The sequence below is a fragment of the Vespa velutina genome, chromosome 1, assembly GCF_912470025.1.
Source record: "Vespa velutina chromosome 1, iVesVel2.1, whole genome shotgun sequence".
Taxonomy (NCBI): domain Eukaryota; kingdom Metazoa; phylum Arthropoda; class Insecta; order Hymenoptera; family Vespidae; genus Vespa; species Vespa velutina.
Window position 1 is genome coordinate 10,206,355 of NC_062188.1, and position 24,459 is coordinate 10,230,813.

The 24,459-nt window shown below is 32.9% G+C and overlaps 4 protein-coding genes across 21 annotated transcripts; 2 read left to right on the forward strand and 2 right to left on the reverse strand.

Moving 5' to 3' along the window:
- Positions 1-3,085, forward strand: LOC124947316 (solute carrier family 22 member 6-like). 3 transcript variants are annotated; one of them, XM_047489314.1, is made up of 6 exons: positions 1-398; positions 520-691; positions 792-1,050; positions 1,373-1,643; positions 1,729-1,946; positions 2,017-3,085. In XM_047489314.1, exons 1-6 carry the CDS (start codon positions 388-390, stop codon positions 2,337-2,339), a joined length of 1,254 nt encoding a protein of 417 aa, XP_047345270.1. In that variant the 5' UTR covers positions 1-387; the 3' UTR covers positions 2,340-3,085. The 3 variants fall into 3 exon arrangements, with proteins under 3 accessions (XP_047345270.1, XP_047345287.1, XP_047345277.1); XM_047489331.1 differs by having other exon boundaries at positions 4-361; XM_047489321.1 differs by having other exon boundaries at positions 4-237.
- Positions 2,398-7,049, reverse strand: LOC124947291 (phosphatidylinositol-3-phosphatase SAC1). 3 transcript variants are annotated; one of them, XM_047489262.1, is made up of 8 exons: positions 6,227-7,049; positions 6,014-6,105; positions 5,605-5,945; positions 5,411-5,522; positions 4,918-5,261; positions 4,474-4,851; positions 4,250-4,417; positions 2,398-4,195 (listed from the first exon to the last, which is right to left on the reverse strand). In XM_047489262.1, the coding sequence occupies exons 1-8, from the start codon at positions 6,262-6,264 to the stop codon at positions 3,917-3,919; spliced, it is 1,752 nt and encodes a 583-aa protein (XP_047345218.1). In that variant the 5' UTR covers positions 6,265-7,049; the 3' UTR covers positions 2,398-3,916. The 3 variants fall into 3 exon arrangements, with proteins under 3 accessions (XP_047345218.1, XP_047345227.1, XP_047345235.1); XM_047489271.1 differs by lacking the exon at positions 6,227-7,049 and having other exon boundaries at positions 5,605-5,783; positions 5,851-5,945; XM_047489279.1 differs by lacking the exon at positions 6,227-7,049 and having other exon boundaries at positions 5,605-5,668; positions 5,814-5,945.
- On the forward strand, positions 6,923-9,770 carry LOC124947327 (malate dehydrogenase, cytoplasmic). Its single transcript, XM_047489346.1, has 5 exons — positions 6,923-7,276; positions 7,683-7,878; positions 8,234-8,556; positions 8,640-9,017; positions 9,154-9,770. The coding sequence occupies exons 2-5, from the start codon at positions 7,683-7,685 to the stop codon at positions 9,250-9,252; spliced, it is 996 nt and encodes a 331-aa protein (XP_047345302.1). The 5' UTR covers positions 6,923-7,276; the 3' UTR covers positions 9,253-9,770.
- LOC124947214 (E3 ubiquitin-protein ligase HECTD1) lies at positions 9,456-24,344 on the reverse strand. Of its 14 annotated transcripts, none has more exons than XM_047489125.1 (26): positions 23,637-24,083; positions 22,931-22,976; positions 22,513-22,652; positions 22,193-22,427; positions 21,738-22,078; positions 20,468-21,518; positions 20,165-20,287; positions 18,934-19,330; positions 18,663-18,698; positions 18,207-18,473; positions 17,577-18,130; positions 17,221-17,495; positions 16,869-17,121; positions 16,374-16,752; positions 16,137-16,286; positions 16,000-16,061; positions 15,623-15,883; positions 15,321-15,528; positions 14,904-15,104; positions 14,476-14,732; positions 14,180-14,350; positions 13,890-14,105; positions 13,561-13,805; positions 12,815-13,391; positions 11,680-12,716; positions 9,456-11,600 (listed from the first exon to the last, which is right to left on the reverse strand). In XM_047489125.1, the coding sequence occupies exons 3-26, from the start codon at positions 22,650-22,652 to the stop codon at positions 11,318-11,320; spliced, it is 7,719 nt and encodes a 2,572-aa protein (XP_047345081.1). In that variant the 5' UTR covers positions 22,931-22,976; positions 23,637-24,083; the 3' UTR covers positions 9,456-11,317. The 14 variants fall into 14 exon arrangements, with proteins under 14 accessions (XP_047345081.1, XP_047345019.1, XP_047345028.1 ...); XM_047489063.1 differs by adding an exon at positions 23,208-23,260 and having other exon boundaries at positions 16,000-16,286; positions 23,637-24,081; XM_047489072.1 differs by lacking the exon at positions 23,637-24,083 and adding an exon at positions 24,173-24,344 and having other exon boundaries at positions 16,000-16,286.
- Positions 24,345-24,459: the final 115 nt, after the last annotated feature.

Below are 24,459 nucleotides of genomic sequence, written 5' to 3' on the forward strand. Positions count from 1 at the left end.
GGTTGATAATCCGTACTAATGCCAATAGGATCGAATTAGATATATATCTCATACTGATTCACAATCGAGAAAGAGAAAGGGAAGGTGGGGGAGAGGAGGAGGAGGAGGAGAAGAGGGTTGGACAAAACAACACGAGGAACGACGTATTCATTAAACTTGACAAATTGCATCGTGATGGGAACGTAGTGGTATCGATCACAATGCCGAGCCCAGCCCTCTTTTATTCTTACTATCGTTGTACGTACAAAATTTTGCGACGTCCATAGAATGATAAATGATGCCTCGTGCTAGAAACGAACGATCGACGATGTAAAACACAAGATACGTCTGGGCATAATTCTACATCCGCGCTACCATAAGCGTAAATAAATTATCACGCGTGTATGAATGATAGAATAGTATGTATGTGATGGAATGAATGTATCTACCTGTATATCGAATCGTACAAGAAAAAACTGCCAAAGTATCGCTGAGTTATACATCGGTCGAATCTTTTTTTTCAATCTTTTTTTTTTCTAGTCCAGACGAATTGTCCAATTGCGAGTATTACAATTGGGATTACGAAGAATTACGACAAATGGGTTATGACAGTGCTTTAGAGAAGATAAAGACCTATAAAAAACCTGAAACCATTCTTTGCGAACATTATAATTATGAAATAGAATATGAGAATTCATCTTTCGTGCCGGAGGTACGATATCAAAATGATAAGATTAGAGATCAATTAAAGATCACTCTTTCGTCGATTATAAATTCTTACCCGTTCATAAGCTACACTACCTTCCTTATAGTGGAATATGATCTGCAGTCGTTTAGCAATGAAAGCTACGGTTCAAACTGCAGTATCTATCGGCAAATTTGTCGGTGCGTTTGCCTTTGGAGTGTTAGCTGATAAATATGGTAGAAGGGTAACCTTTCTCCTTTCTTGTTTGATATATATTATCACTGGACCAGCCATTGCCTGGACACATTCGTATCTGATCATGTTGATCTGCAGAGTTGGTCTCGGAATAGCTGGAATCGGTGTCTACCAAGCAGCTTATTCGATACGTAAGCTCACGCAAATTATCATATGTGTTATATGTGTATATATATATATATATTATACATAATATATATACTATCTTATCTAACTTAACTGTCTTAAATATTTGTTGTAAGTTTCTTTACTTTTTTGTTAAGGTAATTTCTTTGAAAATATCAACTGCTTATTTAAATGAAATTTGAAACTCGTTAAAAAAAAATCAGAGATAAAACTTTGTTGATCTTGAAATTTATCATATATATACATAATAATACATTATATCTCGCTATTGATGATTGATGATCAATGATCAATAAAATGTATCCTTTCTTTATCTTTATGTTAAAGTAATAGAAATAAGTCCACCAAAGATGCGTTCCACATTAGGCGTGATGTTCAATGAGAGTTACCCACTTGGAATGATTCTGATTGCCATCATTGCATATAATGTCAGAGAATGGAGATTATTGCAAATATATATTTCTATGCCGTCGCTCATTCTGATTTTGCATATGTTAGCTATGCCGGAAAGTCCAAGATGGCTTTATTATTCAAATCACAAAAACAGTGCTTGGAAAATGATGAAAGAAATAGTAACACCTGAGAAACAAAAAATGATGTACGTTATCGAACTAATCGATCAATAGTAAAACGTGTCTTATTGAATTTCTTCAATTGTATCCTTTCTTATCTTTCTTTTTCAGTGCTGAAAAACGAATAAGCGTCGTGGAATATAAACAGGAAAAAACTTCTCGTTATAAACAGTGGAAAACAAATCTTCAGAACTTTAAACACATTCAGATAAGTGTGAGATTAATTTTATGTTGGTTCATTTGGTGTTCTACGTCTTTGGGGTATTACGTATTATCGATAACCTCTGGCCATTTGAAGATAGACCCATACCTTTATACTGGACTTTCCGGTAAATTTATATTTTTCTCGGAAAGTTTTCGATATTCATTTCTATTCATAACTGACATTGATTTCTGCAGGTATAGTTGAAGGATTCAGTTATATCATAGTTGTACCTATGTTGCAAATAATTGGTAGACGGAGTACATCATTCATTTTACTTCTATGTTCATCCATGTCATTTACGATTCTTCTCTTTATATCAGAGAACATGAAAAATACCAAAATGTTCATCGCTCTTTTTGGTAGACTTTGCGTTAGCAGCGTGTTCGTCGCTGTGATAGTTCATTGCAGTGAACTTTTCCCAACTATTATGAGAAACATAGCAATTGGAACCAGTTCTACGTGGGCACACATTGGCAGTACATTAGCACCATACCTTGTGGATTATTTTGTAAGTTAATAAAATAGATTGTTGCCAAAATATAATGGTCTTTTCAAGCTTGAAAAACACAAAGAAACGCGTTGTTAAGTTTTTATTAACACAATTAAATATCTACATCGTTTGTAATAAGAATGTCGCGTTTATATTAAGAATTTTTTTTTTAGTACTAATACGAAAGTATACTACCTATCATAATTTTGTTACGGCAAAAGTATTTTCAATATATTAAAAAATATTTTTTCCCCTGCAAGCCTTTTAAACCTCATTTATATGATTCAGAATAGATACAGATATAAAATAGTTAGGAGGTACTTTGGTTTCAAGTATACAACTACATATAATTTGGCTGAAGAAATATTTCATGTAATGTCATTTATCGTGGCAGTTGAGAAATTAAATTTTGTATATGTATATGCAAAAAGAGGCTTACATTGTATGTATGCGCACGTACATGTGTATATTATATATACATACTTGATTTATGTACTTCCTCTTCGTAATGTCTGTTAAAATATCGAAAGTTAGTTAAATAAATTTCCATAAGTTATTTTTCAACATGATTATAAGTTCTACTAATTGGTGCCAGTAGAGTACGATCTCCGTATATCACTTCTGCAGCAAAATAAATGGGACAATCCCCGAAAAAGCTTATCTAGACTTTCCAAAATTCATTGATAATCCAAATTGTATTATGCTATTTAGTTAGTCTATCTAAAAACTTTATATATTACTATATATTATATTTATATATTACACGAAAACATGTATATAAAAAATGTAACATAAAAGTTATAATTCACATAATCGTTATTGCATAACTTCTGATATTAATTTTTAAAAAAGAAATTTATCTCTACTCTGTAACAAATGCTCTTTTTATGATTATTATATCCCTTTCCGCTAAGTAAATATTTTCATCATAAAATGCAATATCATATATAATAGACTAAAATCCAAAAAAATGGGATGTTCAAGATACAGAAAATTTTAAATATAATTTCATTATAATTACAGGTTATTTATGGATGGTGGGTACCAAACTCGATCTGTGGCTTAACAACGTTTATCAGTGCCTTGTCTACACAGGTATTCCCAGAAACTAAAGACTTAAAGTTATATGAGACTATGGATGACTTTTTTTCAAGATGTAAAGCCAATCCCAGAGAACAAATATCTTTTAAAAATAGTATAATATACATTCTACTTATAAAATTGAATATTGTCAAAAAGCCTACTTCTACGATGACCACTTAAGAAAAATGAAAAGCAATTCCATGATACATTTGTCCACTTCGTATAGAATACATGCTTTCAATGTCCCCTCGGAATTTTTTGAGCTATATGTATGTACAGCTTAAAATTTATGAAAATATGTACTATAATGTTTTATAATCCATGAAGAAAAATTATACGGAATGCAGGAATATACATTAATATTCCCTTTTAACTTTCATATAATAAAGCACTTCTACAATTTAACAGCTTAACAATGAAAAGTGTATAAAGTTAAAGCCTTTCTTGATTTAAATTATTTTTCCTCATTAATTATAAGTTCTTATAGTACGTATGCCTTAAAAAGGAATTCTATTTTCCTTCTATATTAATTTAGGTTTATCTACATATTGTTTTCCATGATGAATGATGGTTGCAAAAGTTCCTGCAACCATAGCACCCCAAAATAACATATAAAGCAAAACTTCTGTAGTATATCGAGAGGGAAGAATTATATGTGCAACAAGCATTGATGATGCAACCAACAAAACTAATGGGAATGTAGCGTATCGCCAATTTCGTTCAGATTCCAAGGGACATTGAATCAAAGTACATTCGCCATCTTGCACGATATAGCGACCTAAGAATAGCTCCAGTGAATCCTGTAGAAATATATAAATTAATATTAAACCGACAATATTGAATGAATTACGCACCTGTCGATAACCATCGGCAAAGTTATTTTTATAGTATCTTGTTAATGAATTTATACCATCTCTAAATGCACCCAATTTTGTACGTTTACCGGTTCGTGTAAAATCCGTTTTTAATGCACCTGTACCAGAATATTGTATACTTACAATATCTGCATTATCAGCCCATACCTAAAATAATAAAACAATAGTTTTCTATTTCTAATGTATGATTTTATATTTAATACCTGCTTAAAAAGATTTTCAAAAGAAGGATGATCTTCAATCTTCCGTAATACTTCCAACTTCGTTAATACTTCATTCAAAACTCTTTTCGCTAACATACTTTGAACAACGTTAGTACGATCAAGACAGTCGATACAATTTGTACGGAAAACACCATCTTGCACAGAAAGCAGTAATCCGTCTCTTGTGAGAAGAAAATAACTCATTTGTTCCTGATCGTGAGCTAATCGGTCCATCAAAATGTTTAATCGATCCCATCTTAATCTTCTACATTCCGCATGAAAATCGAAAGCCTCATATCGTACGTTTTGATTATTAATTCTCTGAACAACATCGTGATATGATTTTTCTAATATAGCTTCTGGTCCATGATGATCAATCTGTAAAATGATATATATTTCTTTAGATGAAAATGATACACATAAATTTAATATCTCTTAACTTACCAAATTTACTAAAATTTGTTTTCCATAATGGAAAATCTGAGAATCAAAATGCCTAGCACATGCAGTCTGATGATCTTCATGAACACTTAACTGGGGCTTAGGTTTATATTTCAAATTTGGAGCTTGATACCAAAACAAAGGTATGGAACCTCGCGTTTGTACAAAAGAACTACGATATCCATTTACTTCGATTAACTGTTCTGTTTCTACATAATTAGAAACATTTCCAGTAGAATCTATACCACGCGAAAAAAGTCTTGTACCAGCACGATGTATACTGCGCCTTGAAACTATACCCCAATTGAATGCAATACTATTGACAACAACAGTGTTCAATGATATAACTATTGATATTGAATGTCAAGAAATATATTAATCAAATCAATATTCAGAATATTAATCAAATCAATATGTCAGAATAATCATAGACAATGAAATTAATGTAAAAAAGATTACTACTACATTTAAAAAATGTAAATCTTAAAAAGGATACATCCATGTATAATGGGCAGGCAAAATTTGTATAATTCGATCCTTGCTGTTAAATCTTGCAAAAGGTAAGCATTCCATACAAATCGAAGGTCTGCTCTATCATAAAGTGTCATCTAAATAAAATCGTAGAGACATTAATACAAATTTCAAATACATAGACACAAACTATTGGAATATCCATATAGTAGTACCAACCTGTAGAAATTCAGGTGTGGTATTATGAAGCCTTTGGATAGTGTGACTGAGATCGTATGTATAACTAAAGTAAAAGTAAGGTGTATTTAAAACAGATTTAACCATTTCTAAATATGTGGCATTATTCTGTACTTGTTTTTCACTCAAATGTAAAGACGATCTTGAATATGGTATCACATCTGTGGAAACAATTTTATAAATTTGTTGACCTGCTATTGTTCCAATCATTAGCGCATCTGTAATTACTATGAGATAACGACACGCTAAGAGACGGATAGATCCTACTATGCCCCATATTTTTCTACGACTCGCAGTAGGTGGTATTAGGCTGGCTGTACCAACTAAGAACAGAAAGAAATTTATCTAACAACATAATTTTAAGTAATACAATATGTAGAATCTAACTTACCTTGAGTATAAACTTGTTGACTTACTCTATCGACTACAAGTAATACTTTAATACCAGCTGGCTCAACATAAAATTTCTCTGGCGTAGCATATCTAAAAAAAAATGAAATATGGATAAGTTTTTATATACATATATAAGCTTAAGGACTTAGGTGATACCTTGTATAAGAATTTAAGAAATTTAACAAAATTATATTAAGATTGAAATACTTACAAATATAAGTTATCATACAGATCAGTACTTAACTTCATATTGCGTGAAATGTGTAGTGCTAAATTATAAATTTATGCAAACCTCGGAAAAAAGATCGTTAAATAAAATGAATTATAATCGTGTTGTAACTCGTAATCGATTACACAAATAAAACTATGAGAATGGTAACAGAAATATGCCTAAAAAACGTATTGACAATTTATTAGAAATTTATTGTCAATTTAATTTTGCAACTAACATTATTTGTCAGAATTACAACACAATGACCACTATAGTTAGGTTACGGTTGATTTTCTTACGCAGAACTATCTCGATGCACTGATGTCTTTCGTGATTGGCTAATGTTAAAGTGCTTACTCAATCCGTGAATGTAAAATGAAATACTTAATAATTATAGTTTTGTAAAAAAATGCTCAAATAATTAAAAATATTATAATTATAGTTATAATATTATAATTATATGGCTAAACGTTGTAAATCTGTGAACGGTTATATATTATATTAAAATCTCTTATTTTTGATCATTAAAATTGAAAATTCACGTATAAAAATATATTTTTCACAACAAAATTTATGAATATTTCACCTAATTCTATAATTTAAGATTTCCACTACTATAAAATATTACGATATAGACATTAACTTGATTTTGATGTAAACAGGAATTTAGTTGGCTTCCAATCTTAAACTGAAAAAATAGTTAGTGCATTTGCATAAACAGTATATCTGATAAGAATAGTCTATTTTTATAAAATTTAGCAAAATACATCGAATATATACATTTTATACGTAATATAAGATTGTACTATTTATAGCAATACACAAAAAATCTACGTTCTTATTGGCCGGATAGAAATAATTGAACTCCAGCGTCCTTGTTTAATTTGCTATCCAGTGCATTATTGGAGTGATTGAACGTCATTGCTTGATCAAACATACATGATAGTATTTCCACCATTTTTTGTAGGAATATTTTCATCGAATTTTGTCAATAAAATTGAATAATTACGTAGTAAAACTACCAATTTAATTTGTTAAGGATTGAATAAGGTAAGCTTTTTATATTTTTATTGTAATTATTGTTTTAAAAGTATTACAAATCTGATAATTGTCATGAATTTCTTTTATCATTAATATACCCTACATTTAACCTTTGCTCATAAGATCATTTATAATGTAATATTTAATTATCACGTTTTTCTCTTTTTATAATCTAACTACTTGGTTGAATAAATTTTATTATTTACCTAATAAAATTTATCATTATGCAAACTTGCTGTAAATAATTAATTTTAAGTTTATTTACTTAAAGTCTTAAATTATAAATATTCCATAATTTTATTAATTTATGATATATTATAGATTCACATTTATTTTTTTAACTGGTTGTTTTTCTATAATAAATCTGTATATTAGTTAACTTCTATTAAAAATATAAACTTTTTCATGATTTCAGATGGAGCCGATAAATGTCGTTGTAACTGGGGCTGCTGGCCAAATTGCTTATTCTTTATTATATCATATTTCATCCGGATCAATTTTTGGTCCAGAACAACCAATTAATCTTAAATTATTAGATATTCCACCAATGATGAAAGTTTTAGATGGAGTAATTATGGAACTTGAGGATTTGGCGCTTCCTCTTATTAGAGGTAAATCAACTAAATTATAATTTTCTTTAATAACTATTTTCTTATTTTCCAGAACATTACTATTATTATATTCATGTTAAAGTTAAATACTTTATAGACAGTTAACATATTACATAATAAAAAATGGTATATATAATATAATATATTATATACAATGTAATACTTTAATATATTGATATTAATCATTTTTACTATTACTCTACAAGTTAAATATATGAACAAGAAAGCAGACTTGAACTTGGCTGTATAATGGAAAATTACTTTCTTCTTAGAGGTTTAACAAAATGTAAAACAATAAATATAAAGTTAATAAGAATACAATTAAATATAATGCTATAAACAATTTGGTTTACAGAAATTGTACCAACAACTGATCCAGTTGTAGCTTTCAATGACGTAGCAGCTGCTTTCTTAGTTGGCTCCATGCCACGAAAAGAAGGAATGGAACGCAAAGATCTTTTAGCTGCCAATGTTGAGATTTTCAAGGTACAAGGTGAAGCTCTAAACAAATACGCACGTAAAGATGTAAAAGTGTTGGTTGTTGGAAACCCAGCTAATACAAATGCCCTTATATGTGCACATTACGCAACATCTATTCCAAAAGAAAATTTCTCAGCTATGACTAGATTAGATCAAAATCGAGCACAAGCTGCTTTAGCAATTCGATTAGGTGTTCAGGTAAACTAAGATTCCTGACAGAGATATTATTTTTTTAATCTACGATGAATATATTTCAACAGTCTTGATTCTACAATCTATAGGTTGATAAAGTAAAAAATGTTATTATTTGGGGCAATCATAGCTCAACTCAATATCCTGATGCAACGCATGCTACTGTAAACTTCGGGGAGTCTTCTAAAAGTATACCATCTGTAATAAATGATAACGATTGGTTAGATACTACTTTTGTAGAAACGATTCAAAAACGCGGTGCTGCTGTAATTGCAGCAAGAAAAATGTCATCTGCCATGTCAGCAGCTAAGGCTGCAGCAGATCATATGAAAGATTGGTGGGTAGGAACGAAACCAGGTGAATGGGTGAGCATGGGTGTTGTTTCAGATGGAAGCTATGGTATAGCAAAAAACATTGTTTTCTCTTTTCCTGTTACCATAAAAGATAAACAATACAAGATTGTCCAAGTACGTATTATTTATATAATCTTTCAATCATTGTAACTGCAATTTTCCATTATATTAAGCACATTCTACATTATATTACTTTTTAAAAATTGATTGTACCTTTTAATTGAAATAAAAATTATTTATTACTTTGCAGGGACTTCCAATGAGTGAATTTGCTCAATATAAACTAAAAATCACAGCCCGGGAATTGGAAGAGGAGTACAAAGAAGCAAATAACATCCTTCAGAATTGACTAGAATCTGGAGAAGATTATACTTTGGAAAAGAAACCATCTATACCAGCGAAGTTATAAGAAATACCTAATTTGTTGTATATAGATAATATATAAGGAGATATGGGAATAATTATATTTCTTATTGTTAAAGAATGATAATTTACCATTGAGGGAATCAATATTACAAATATCAGTAAAAATTATGAAAATAAAAATTCAAATTTGATTTGATAATCATTGTTTTAAATATTACTTTACATTTATAGAGAAACTTTTTCTATGTAATGTAAGTGTAAGCCACCAGATTTAATCGAGCATAATAAAATTGAATTATTGAAAAATGTTTCTGGAAGTTTTACTATACAATTATATTTATAATACTTGGAAGCTAGTAATAATTCTGCGCGTTTAAAAAGTTACAATACAACTGAAAATCCGTAAAATCATTAACATGTAGCTTTGTCTAATTCATTCATAATTAATTATAGATCCAATAAAAATGTAAACTTTAAACGAAATATATACTTCATAATGTTTTTTTTTTTTTTTTTTCTTTTATTCTTCTCCCCAAGATTCAATAATAATTTATATTACAGTAATAGTAACTATTCTTCATGTCAATATTTTCACTCACCTTTTCTGACAATTATATTATTTTTATATCTTTTTCCCTAAACACTATTATTACAATCATACTGATTTTTGCCTACAAATAGAATTATTTTGTGAGCATTAAGTAGCATATTGTACAAAGATGCAGAGTGCTTGGTTTTACAAAGTTTCTATAACGCTCGCATTAAAATCAAATTATGTACTTGGTTCGCTTTGTTTTGCAAATTTAATTTCTGATGATACTTAAGTTTTAAAGATATAATAACCGTCTAATAAAGACACTTTGTTAGAAGGACAGACGTTTAGATGCTTTAATAATTGGTCTGGATGCTGAAAAACATCACTTTGATAGTGATAATAATAATAACTTAGCATTTCTGCAGATAATTTTGATTTCCATCATTTTATGTGATACTAATGCTTTATTACGACTGAAGTATTTTCATAAAGAAAATATAAATTTTCTTTGAAATTGCATCTCATATGAATCATTTTCCAAGCACAACAATATTTCACAAAAGACGGTACGAACATTTGTTCTAAATTTAAGGAACTGTAAAGTTCTTGTTCCATAAAAACAGCAAATACACTTGAAAACACTCGCAAATATTACGTTTTATGGGAAAATACGTTCTCTCATGTTGGACAAAACTTGCAATATGCTGTACGTTAAATACCTGGAACAGACTGGAATAAACTATTGTTTATGTATAAAATATAAATTTGTTGCTTCTCTTGTAATAACTAATATATAATAAATTAACAGATCCTTTTATGTTACAAATAGAACATAATATTACCTAATAATTCGTCTGCTAAAGTGCGCAGACATCGTGTAAAATATAATTAGTTCGATAAATTCTTGTTGTTTAAATTTATGGAACCGTAAATGAGGGCCCAGATAAAAAATATTTGACGTTACCAAACGAGATTGATGAAACAGTTAGAGATGCAATACATTTTTCTTATTACACGATTGTGTAAATTACCAATGACTAGTAAACATGTAATATAAGCGATATAAATCATTAAAGAGAGCTAATATCACTCACTATGCGGTACACGATAAATATAGGATTTAATTAAATATTTCGTTTATATAGTTACGTGAATAAGCCCTCTTGTGAACAAATTTAACAGTACCTTATACTGCTGAACATTCAATTCTATGATTCTTAATTTTGTATTCTAATAAGTGAGAATCCTTTTGACATACATATATATATATATAGAAAGAGTATAATGTAAACACAATATTTCCGTTCCAGGTTACGTACATCATTATCACTTACAATTGTATTATTTTTCATTGGACACGGTTTGACGTAATGGTCAAATAACATTTAAAGGCCGTACTGAGTTTTCATATCTAAATTGCACATTTGAATCTGCCAAATAAGTTCAAATCGCGCAGTTAGCGAACGAGTATTTCTTTTTGCTATAAAATAGTTTCTTGTTTGAGCAGAAACATTTAATTCAAGTGGAACCCTCTTTCCCTGGTAGCAGCCAATAATCGTTCTTTCAAAATTTCTTCTGTAGGATATTCTGGCAATTTTAAATAATGTACGCAAGTATTAACGGAAGGATAACCGCCAGATCCAGCATCTACTTTGCGTACAACCGTTAATCTAGGATGCAAATTACATAAGCCCCCTGGAGGTAATGCTGAACATCCAGTAGCAAATTGTAGGAAAGCTTTCCTCTCTGAACCAGTTAGTGATACTAGTACATTGACAAATCGTTGGAATCCAGGACTACAAGGGAAAAAATAAATTGATATTAAGATACTAATAGATGACAGAAAATAAAAAATATTAAAATGTTACTATTTACCTTTCTCTTGTATAACCAAGTTTTGGTTCTGTATAATTAAGCAAATCTTCTCTAGTCCACTGTGGATTTTGTTCACCGCACAACATAGCTCTCACTTCTTCTGGACTGAAGGCATGTAATTTTTCCATAGGAAAAACTTTAGAGAAGCCAGATTTAAATGCTTCAAGTTGTCTGCAAATGCCTCGGTCCAAACAATAAGCGTTTGTTAAATCAGCATATTCTTTAGCATTCTCAACAGTTACAGGAATCTCCGATCCTCCTTCTATTAATTCCACCTGATCATGTTGGAAAACTCTCGAACTTGGAGAATATGTCATAGTCAAAGCCAAATCTTCGATAGCTACTGATGTTCCAGATGGATGAGTGATGCATAATGATGTTTCTTCATCGGCAGAACTGCGTCCATCAGAAAGTGTCCTATCACGTTTGGCCATTCTATTTAATATTTCTTTTAAGAAATCACCTCTCACTGGATCGACAACAACGAGATCTTCAATATCCAATAGACCACTATACCATGGAGAAGGTTCTAATGTCGAATAAGCTGCGTCAGCCTCACCTTCCTCTGAGATGAAACTACTCGACATACTAGACGACATGCTTTCTTGTGTAACACCAGTCAAACCGATTTTTTCATTTACATTATTTGTAATATCACCACGACACATTAGCTTTAAGAAGGGACGAGATAACGGTAGATCGACTAATCTATTATCTTGGAGAACTTTCGCCAAAAATACACCAAGGAACCAAAAATATCTGACAGCACGATCACAAGCTGTAGAATCTTGAGGTAGAGGGGCAGGAAATAATCCACTAGGACGTACAACATAATATCCAGCTGGACGCACCTGCTCTCCAGAGACACATGTTTGTTGATTATCACATGATTCCTCGTCGTCGCATAGCCAAAGGCTTAAATCTTTACGTTGTAATTCTGCTGCAACTAGTGCAAAAAATTCCAAGGTTGGTCCCAAGCCAGTACCTTCCTCACCAACAAACTCTACCTCTAATATGCTCTTGCGGCTTGCATGTACCTATGTTAAACAATAATAATAAATTATTTTATAATCATATTTAAATAAAATTTGTTATAGTTCTAACAAGTTAATATCAAGCATATACGATATTATACCTTTAATACTTGTTCAGCCCAGTCTAATAATTTCTCTCCCCTTGGTACACTGACTCTTTCGTGTTTAAGTCTACCCACGCGAAATTCATGACTGTCATCACGTCGTGGACTTAATCCGGGTGCTCTCTGCCTTTCAAGAACAGCATCTCTTTGTGTTTGCAACCAAACAATAGATCTAGATGCACCGAATGCAGTGCAACTAAAGTATAATCGCCTAGTCTCAAAAGGTAACAAAAAAGGACAGCTTCTTGCTAATTCTTCACACCAATTTGGTAATGCACCAGCAGCTAAAGCCAATGGATCCTGAATTTGTTGTACTACTTTGTTTGTTATTTTTTTTGAGGTAAAATCATCTGGATGTACCCAGCACATTGTATCCTCTGATTCTACGATGTCTGATACGTTGTTTCTACCATCATCACGAGTAGTACTCAAGACAAACACATGTCTTAACAATTGTAAAACATCTTCTACCGTACATGCATTTGTATTTTGTGTAGAATTACGAGAATACAGCGTTACAATTGGGGTCGCTCTACCAGATGATTCTTCTTCTCTGGCCTCTTTATATATTATACTGTAAATAAAAATATTATTAAATTCTCGAGAACAAAATATCATCGAAAATTATTTAATATTCTTCATAGGTTATTAGATATAAACCTAATATAGCTGCTGGGTAGATAATTGTTAATACAATTTATATCAAACAAATAAAATGTTTTAAAAATAAATAGCCATATTACGTGTATGTTGGTTCCCATATTCTTCTTAATTTTTCTTGACGACTCCCTAATTCTGTTAACTGCATCAGTTCTTGAACTGCTTGGAAGATACTGGCGTGTGGTTCTAAAAGTGGTAATTCTACGTCTGGTATTCCTGGAAGTCCTGGACCTTTTAATCTTAATGAGAGTCTAGGCATTGGTAATGATCCAACTCGCGTACTTGTTTGCGTTTCACTACCAGGTGGTGGAACTTCCAAATCTGTTGTCTATTTACATCATGTTATAATATTGTATAATGTATCTTATTAAGCAACTAAAATGATAAATAGCAATGAAAAGAGAGAACTTACTTGATTTATATTAGTTCTACCGGGTCTTGGGTCAAAAGCAGGAATGAGAGCAGAGAATTGACGTTTTAGAACAAATTCATCGTCCCATGCGCGTCTCTTACTGCTTTGTGGTGCTTCTTCTTCCATGAACGCTGCTAATAAATTACGACTGACCATAACTTCTTCATATTCTCCTTCACAACCATCACCTTCTTCTTCATTTTCTTCATCATCTTCCTACATTTTACAATTTACAATTAAGCATAAGACGCATATTTGTATTAAATGTTATTGAAAATTCTTTCACTTACTTCTTGATCATTTTCATCATTATCTTCCTCTTCTTCTAATACACCATCTTCGTCATCCTCTAATTCAGTAAGAAGTGTAGGACCACCAGTAGTTCTACCGCCACCTGCACTAGAGCTTGCAACTCCACTGCAGGACTCCAAAAAATCTTCGAGACTAACCTGAAGCCACAACTGCTCATTACATTAAGGAGAAAGGTGTCATCTAAGTTATTTTTAGCTTTTACATTGTTACAATAATTTTTTAATAACTAATTTGCGATAATAACGATGTTAATTCGAAACAGATTAGTTTTTACCTGTTCACTATCACTACTTGTGCTCGTAAGTGACATAGTAAGTGCTTGTCCTAATCCTGCTCCAGTCGTTGTTGTAACTCCACTACCAGCGACTTGACTACTACTGGTTAAACTTGGATAACTCTGAGCAGTGCTAAGTAAACCACCAGGGAAATTAGGACTTAGTGCCAATCGAACAAGGCTTGAAACCGAGTTGGGTCCACGTGGATTAGAACCAGTATTAGAGTTAGAAGCTATATGCTGTCCACCTGTAGGCCCTGAAACAATTGGTGCTTAAATGACGATAGCATAGCTTGTAAATTATTTCTTATAATTGAATAAACATAAACTATTTGCTATTATCGTTTGTTATAAATATTACATAATTTTATATATGATATAGATCACAAACAAAACATGCTTACATGCATTATTATTTATAAACTGACCTAACGTTCGCCTTCTAGCCATTGCAGCAAACGTTTCCAGTAAGCCGGTGGCGGCCGCTGGTTCCAAAGTATTGTTAGTGTCAGAGCAAGCAAGATTGGGCACAGACACAGACATAGGATTCGTAACCACTACAGGACAACCTCCTGTAGTATTTTGGGCAGATGAGCTAGCTTCTTTGTCCCGGTTGCATTCTTTACCAGCTAATTGGAGAATAAAACTGAACTTCATGAGTACTCACAATTTCACAGGATGAAGACGAGAAAATTGACAATTGATGTAATTCGGATTATGTTTCTTTGTTCATTTCATATTATGTAAAACGTAAAAAAGAAGTAGGTATGCTAATGAACTTCCAAAAGTTGGACTGTCTTGTATTTGTCGTATATTAAATAAGAAAGAATGAAAAAAAAACATACCATCCGTGATACCAGGATGATGTCTTGGCACAGGCTTAATTCTAAGTGAATTTTCATCTGTCTCTCCAGATACACTGATCCGAACAGGCACCAAACCAAGCAATTCACCACTCAGAAAGCTATTTGTATTATTACGCAATCTATCAGCTCCTTCTCTCATACGATCTAGTACTTCTGCAGCTTCCAAACTCAATAATCCTCCACCAGGCTAAAATATTACATCGTAAATAACAATATAATATTTCATATCCAATTACTATGTATTGCCGTAACAATATAACATCATAATATAAGTTTTATACCTTATTTCCTCGAACAGCAGCAAATAATGATTTTGAACTACTAGAAGCACGATTACTATTACTATTTGCTGGACAATCCGTGTTAAGAGCAAGACTTTCGACAATAGTAGCTAAATCACTTGTAACTGTAGTATCGGGCCTTGGATGTAATACAACGGAAAGTTCTCCTGTTGAATTTGCTCCACCTTCGCCAGTTACAGCTACTACTGCTTCGGCACGAGCAACTGATAATACGCTTTCTGCTATCGATTCAGCTGCTTGCTATTTGCATTAAATAATTCTACTTTTAATCAAATTCTATATAATTCTATATATTCTATATATTTCTAGAAAGTCTACTATTTAGTTACGAATATTTGATCAAAGTTATGTTATACCTTAGCTGCAAGATTGTCAGCACTCGCTGCTTGATCAGTTGATGCTACTGAGCCACGTATAGCTGTATCAGTACAATCAGGTAAACTAGGAGTACTACTAGATTTTCTTCCTGTTAATACTCCTCCACCACTTTTACCTTTTGCTCCACCATCCACGTCTATACAAGTACCAACTAATCTTAAGTCGTATTTGCCTTCTGCTCCCATTCTATATGAATTAGAGCCACCATGGTCCCATGTTACGTCTATCCAACCATTGTGAAGTTCTCCTGTAACTGTACCTTCGCCTGATTTAAAAAAAAAAAAGAAAAAAAGAAAAAAAAAACGTTAGTCTGTATAGATTTCATATCAAGAATAATATACAAAATATAAACCTGGTGGCACACCATCTTGATCCCTCCACTTCCAATCCAATCCTCTAACGACTCTAGCACCTGCGACTAAATGCCTTAGAACTTGTGTTTTAATTAATCTTCTTTGTTTCCGCACACCGGCTTCTGCTTCTCTCGCGGCACGACCAAGATCTTCACAAACACCTGTAACTTCGCCATAAACTTCAAATCCAGATACAGATAAATAATGTGTTTGACCGGAAGCATTTTTCCCAATTTGTTGTAATCGTAAGTGACGCCACCCTTGTGTTTCATCGCTCGGTGGCTCAAGAGTCCACGTAGCTGTACTACCAGGCTCATTTAAAGAACAATCATCCACATGAGCATATAGTGTTGTCCAAATAATACCATCTTTTGATGCCTGAGTAAAAATTAAATAATTTTATGTTACTTAATGAATTCTTTTGCAGATATCCAAAAAGATTTACGATTGTTATAAATTATAAAAAATACGATGTGCGCGATATTTATTCTTACCTGAAACACCCAGTTTCTCAATGCACTTCTACCATATCCTCTAGCATGTCTTAAGGTATAAACGCTTGGAATAACCCACACTCCCAAATCTATTGAAAACCAAGCTCTTTTGTCATCATTAGTATGACAATTCAATGCTGAAGCATCTCTACTAAGTATATCTTCAAGATGCCCATACGGTAAGTTCCGTCCATCGCTTGAAGTAACAACAACTAAACCATATTGGCCAGGATTTACCCACTCTGCACAAGATCTAAAATACAATGATAAAGAATAAATACACCAATTTTTTAGTTTAATTGCTGTATATTTTTCTTTTTATCAAAATCATAGAAAATTCATTAACTGTTACCTTGCATTGGTTCCAATCCAATATAATATGCCATTTTCATCAAAATCATGTTGATACTTAAACGTTAATTTATTGCCTTCTTTTAGTTTTTTCACAAAAGTAAACGTTGATCTATCGTGATCATGCCACTGTTTCGCTACCATTTTTAATAAATGATTTTCTAATTGCTGTATAGTACTCAATGGTTCCATTTTTAGACTTCTACCGGATCTATCAATAAGAGAACTCTCTCCTGAAGCTTTTTCTAAGCGAAAACGTAACCTCCTTGTTAAAATCTGTGTAAGAGAAAATTTTATGTTAAATTTATATTTGCGATATATAAATAAAAAATACAGAAGTATAAAAATATTACTGACTTGAAGGCCATAACCAGAACCTGGAGTATCATACAAATAAACTGGTAATTTTTCTATAGATTCTAATACCGAAACAAGTTTATGCACTAAAATTTTTGCTGAATTATGTTCTCTATTAGCATCTTTCGTTTGAAAGCAACTTTTAAAAACAGCTATCCTCTGTAATCGCATCTTTGTTGTTCTGAGCGTTGGTGGCTGCGGTCCTGGTGGTGCAGCCAATAAAGATAATAATGTTTGTACCAATCCACTAGAGTGTAGTTCATATGCAGAAACTCTTCCTTCTTCATTCAACAATATTTTAAGCTCTTCTAAAGAACTTTGCAATATAGTACGCCACTCACGATTTCCGGATTGTTGCTTTTGACAAGCTTTCTCTATTTGGTTTACAATAGCTCCGAGTTTGGCAACTACTCCACGCGGCTGTGCTTGAGCAGCTTTAAAGTAACGTTCATAAATATCTTGAGCTTGCACTTTAACTTTTTGTTTTATAGCTTCAGTTTTTGATCTTAATCTTTTTCCTCGTTTTCCAGCCCAACCAGCAGCAAATTCTGGACCTAAATAATGATAAGTAAATTAGCAAATATAAATGAAGAGGTATAATTATAATTTGAAGTATAAACTTTAATATACCTAAACTTGTTTCTGCTGTAAAAGAGTGCTTTGTACCACGATTTGATTCAAAAATAAAACCGGGAAGATCCTCCCTCAATATAGTGGCCTGTTGCTGACCATCACTATTATGTATACATAATTCACTTTCTTTTCTACTAGATAATGCCCAATTTCCAACAACTAATCGAATGGGACCAGGCCGGGATAGCACAGGTTGACTGGCAGAATTTGGTTTTACTTGACTGCGTGCTCTCTGGAGTTTTTCCAAAAATTCACCGCGGTTTTCTGCAAAAAACATACGAACGTAATTAAAATAATTTAAAGCCACAAACAAATTCATCATTTCCTATGAAGTGAAACATATTATAAAGAGTTGTTTAAAATATTTCCAGAAAGAGAAATTTTAGGTTTAGACTGCTAATCTGTATTGAGGGGTAGGAAATGCGTGCCCAACAAGGAGATATGTATACCTACCTTCAGTAGTAAGCGACTCTGTGTTCCTCCCCTTTCCTGTAGGCAGTTAGTAAAACCGGTTATTCACTAAACTAGACCCCTCGTAAAAGTTAATCACAAATGAAAAAGATAAAACATAAATTAATGCTAGCTTAGAGAAAATGAAATTATAACTTTGCATGTTGATAAAAAGGGACGATAGGATCGTTTCAAGAAAGATAATAATTAGATGAACGATATAGTTGGATGAAACATTGGATCATACTATTTAGAAAAATAAGCATCTACTCACCTGATGTGTCAGTTCCACCTTCTGGGCTTCCACTAGAGTACATTGTTGCTAATTTGCCGTCAAGTATAAATCTAAACCATCCATTGCTTCCATTTGATAATTCTAAAGCAGCAGCATCTGACCAGACATATAAACAATCTCGACCTCTACAAATGCACCAATCTCTCCAGTGATAAGCTCTTCCAATTAACAACTCTCGAGCATCTTCCATGGTTTGTTCCTGTCCTGATTGATTTTGTTCTGCTTCTGGTTCAGGAGCAACTTCTTGTGGTCCAGCTAATGAAGCAACTTTAGAAAATATTCCAAGACGAGCAAAGTGCTCCAAAAATTCATCTTTTCCTTTAATCATCAAATCTTGTATCATTTGCAAAACTACTAAATGTCCATCTTCATCTTCCTATTAATGTTAAATTAAAAATAATTTATAATATGAAGATACTATGAATATTTAAATATGAATCGAGCGAGATAGAAACAATACATTTTTTCCTCACTTAACAAACGCAAACACTACACAACTGTTTTAAGCACTAGAGTACCAGCGACCTTTAGTTTTGTTTAACTAAATCATATGAGACACAAATAATATAAAATAGACATTTTTCGAGCAGAAAGTGAATGCACTTCTGTGAAGTTTAAGCATATACTTTTGCATGTTTCAACTGCAGGAGACAAACAATTGACAGAAGTGGACAAATAATTTCATTAGTAAAAAGAAAGAATTAAAAAATGTTTATAATTAGCCCTCTTTTGAACGTACTGCCAACCACCTAGTTCATAATCAACCAATTATTTCAAATTTTCTAATATAAATATATATATATATATATATAATATATATATATATATATATATAATTGTCCTCTTTTGTCAAGTTTTGTGTCCAAAAAGAAATAAGACACTATGTCACTCATTAATATTAGCACCACTGTATAAAGTCAATATTTTTGCATTTTGTATAGCAATCGATACTATGGTGCTATAAGATATTTTTGAGGCTTATTGAATATGTATCCTTTTTCTGAATAGACGAGCAATACATGTGTAAGTTTGTTAGATCTCACGCTTTAAATAAATTATGATAGGTGCATCATGTTAATAATAAATATAGAAAGAATATTTATGTAGTCATTAATAAACTCAGCAGACAAACTGAGTAAATATGAACAGGATAAGGGAGACAAAAGGGACGTTGATCTAGTGAGCGGTAGAAATATGGTACAGACGTTACCGTCTTATCAAGAATGTAGTTCTGGGAACTGGCAAACTTGCGTGATGAAATGCAGGGCAATTTGGGGCCAATGATCGGCTTGAGAGGCAGAGGCGGTGGCGATGGCGCCTTTATCTCAACCTCCTGTGAACAATCTTAACTAAATCACTGGCACTCTTTGCTTGTGTGTCTGTTTGTCTATTGGAACATGTTCTTGGGTTATTAAAACGATTCAAACAGTCATACTTTTTAAAGGCGTTTGCTATGGAAGTATTAAAGAATATCTAACATATACTTAAAGCATAAAACGAATTTTTATCTTACCTCATTATCTAATACATTTGCAATAACTTCCACAAGCATAGCACCACAGCCGCCTGTACTATCAGAACCACATGTTTCAACGAGTAATTCTGGTTGTATATAATGTACCATTTTTCTAATTAAACTTAAACTTGCTTTTCTAACACTGGGGAGCATCGTTGATTGGAAAGTTGTACAAAATACTGGTAAAAGTCTTTTTAAATATACTGGAGCCATTTCAGGATCACCCTTTGGTTCTGTAAATTCTTCCGTTTCTGCTTCTGGCTTTCTATGCTCTTGATTTGGTGGTAACATCCACTCCCCAGGTGATTGTAATATAGCTGCGACTTCTCTATGACCTTCATCGACACGTTCTCTAGCCTTATCTAATGGAGTTTTTCCGTCTTCGTCTCTAAGATCAGGATTTGCTCCATGCCTAAGCAAAACTTTTGCAATCGCTGGCCTTCCAAAACAAGCTGCATAATGTAGACTTGACGATCGTTGACCTTTATTAACATCTGCACCTCTATCACATAAAAATTCAACCATTTCTTGTGTACCAAATGCCGAAGCCCAATTTAACAATGTTTGACCAACATCATCCATAAAGTTGACTTCAATACCTCCAGAATCTATAGCTTCTATTAATGCATCTGTATCTTTGGATCTTATACAATCAATTAGTTGTCTATGAGACTTTTCACCCGCACTATCCAAACGTCTTAATCTTGGTAACAATGGTCCTGAAGGACCTCCTGTAGTGCCACGACCAAGGGCTGATCTACCCTCAAACAATAAAACTAACAAAAGATCAACTAATCTCATAGAATCGAGAGCACATCTTTCATCTCCTTTTAGGGCCTTTTCTATTGCATCTGGTAATTCTGAACGTAGAAGATCGTGAGTTATCGATGGCGATCCCCTACATAATGTAGATAGAAGACTGATTATAGTGGAAACTGAAGCGCAAGACCTTGGTTCTGAAGTTGCTGCAGTAGTAGGCGGTGGAGGTGTCTTTGGATTACTGGAAGCTGCTGTGACAGATGTACCAGGTCCTGCAGCGTTTGATAATCTATATGGCAGATTAATTTAGAATATGCATCACAATCTATACACACACACACACACACACACACACACACACACACTCACACACACGCATACACACACGCACGCACGCACGCACGCACACACACCATACATATATACATACATACATACATACACACACAAAAACACATATATGTATATATATATTATGTTTTAATTTTTATTTGTTATTAATTCTTACCTATACAGAAGTTCAGAAACCAATCCATTGCAAGCTAATGGAGCAGGATCAGTTCCTCTCCTGGAAAATCTATCAGCCAATGATGCAAAGCAACGAAGTGCACCATCCGCCACATGTGCATCCTCGTGCCTAAGCAAAGTTGATAATGCTTCTACACAATCAGGCAAAGTTTTATCTTGAGGTTCAACTTTGCCACATAGACGTGTTACTACAGCCATTGCAGAATGTAATGTATCTCGATGAACGCGTGCTCCATGCTCTCTGATGAAACATAATGCACATGGAAGGCCTCCTGCTTCAAACACAGCACCTGCTTCTCTTGCGCAAACGAGTTCTAACACCTGCATATTATTTAAGATATGAATTTTAATATTATTATAACTAATATGATTATCGTTCATTTTATATATGGAAAAAATCCCTTCCTTCTCTCTCTCTCTTTTTATTTATTATACCTTTATACATTGTTCTGCTAGGTCTCTGCTAGCTCTGGAGCCTAGTCCAGCGCCAGACAGACGACCACAAATAGCTTTCACTGCACCTTCCATAGCTACTACTCTGCGTGTACATTCTGCAGAAACATCTAAATAATATGTTATGGCTCGAGCTGTTACTTCTAAAACACTGTCAGGTGCAAATTCATCTAAGAAAATTCTACATAATGCAGGCAAAAATGTGCGTGGTGGACAGCTGAAAAGTTAATAAATATTAAGATAGATAACTAAAATAATTGAAATGAACAAACATATAATTATTACTTGTAATTATTACATACCATTCGAAGCAGCGATCGACATTATCAGACATAAGTAATAACATGCATAGTTGTTCTAATGCAATTAATTGCATATCTCTTTCGTCTCCCTGGCCCATACTGAGCCATTCTAGTAATGTCTCCGGATCTACGTCTGTCATCTGAATACAGATGTATAAAAAGTATAAGATACCATTTAAATTTATGCAAATATGGTAAAAGTACTATGATCTTAATGAGACAACAATTAACTATACTCTCTTATATATGTTACAATAATAATAATAATTTATATAGATTTCAAGAAATAACACTTTTACTGAACATTAATTCTAAATATTTTAAGCAAGAAACAAAGGAAGATTATTGTCAGTGAGATGTTATAAATAGCTCACTTTGTTCTATCGTTATAAGATATATAGAATTTCAAAATGCTCACCTTATGTCTTTTATAGCACCAACTAAATGGGTTTCAATCTGACGATCTGAAAATATAATATTGCACTATACTATGAAATCATAAATTGCACAGCTAAAATATTTAAGATTGATTTGCAGGTTTTTTACCAAAAGTAACAAACGCACGTCAAAACGAGGGAAATAATGTAAAAGAATTCGTTATTAATCGTATTTCAAAATTCAATATCGGACGTAACGTATCACAAATAAACACAACTGTTTCTCACTAGTAGCAGCAGCTCTATATTAAGACTCACTTTGACAGCTTTCTCTCTCCCGTGGTGTATGGCTTTGGCTGAATGTTATTTTTCTAGAAAGAAGCGACGACGATAATTGAGCGCTGCGCTTGTTAAATGTTAAACACACGCTCCGAACGGGACTTGAACAGTTCGATAAATAAAGGCACGTGGCATTGAGAGACAGCAATATCCTATATATATATATTGGTACTTGCCGTTAAAACACAAAGGATGGAAAAAAATTTGACACGACAATGGCAATCATTAGAAATTTTCTTCTTCATTGAAATAACGTATAAAATGCAACCTTTGACCGCATTACGTATACAAATTAAAAGGAAGATAAATCGAAGACAATTATTGGAATCATCTGATATTCACAACATACTATTATCTATAACTCTTCTGCTCGCGAGTATGGCTCAACACACAATGAAGATACATTACCGTTCCGCACAGTGTTCCATCCTTCGTAAGGGGTCAGGTCGCCATCCTTTATGAAACGTCTCGTTTCCCGATAAGAAAACGAACACGACAACGTACTTGCACCGTCGTTTGTACGAACAAGCTTATCGACGTACCACGAACGGACAAAGTGCTCCAAGCGAGCAGGGATATTCTTATTTTCCGTCAGTATTGTCGTATATATTTCGCCATTTACATGACATTCGGTATAATTCGGAATCACGAACTAACAGCAGCGCTCCCAAGCGTTTTCAATGGCTTTCAACGCAACGATTGCAACAAGAAGTTTTCGCTTTGGTGGATTCTCATGTATTTTCCCATTCTTTCCTTCTCCCACTTCCCTATTACTATCTTAGATCTCTTTATCAGACAGACACAATTTCATGCCTCTTCACCTTATGATTCACGGTCATACATAAAACGAGTATATGTATTTAACACTCGTTATCCTTATCTACCGTTATGATTACGTTCCTAGGTTTTTATTATATCTCAATATAATCAAAAATATTCATTACCTGCGAGTAAATGGTTTCCAATATCGTCGACTGATAACATGCATGACGTGGAATTTCTATTGTTAATTCATAAATTTTAAAAGTCAAATCGATCCACTTAACTTTTTGCGCACAAGGCGCTCCTTCATATCGATAGACCGGATGTGATAATCGATTCGATTGTTCGACTTACGCGGTTGCTTAAATTACCGTTATTCTCACATACATTTACACAATTTTACAGATTCGCATATTAATCATATTATCTATCTACTTCATTTATCTTCATTAGTTACAATCAAATTTAG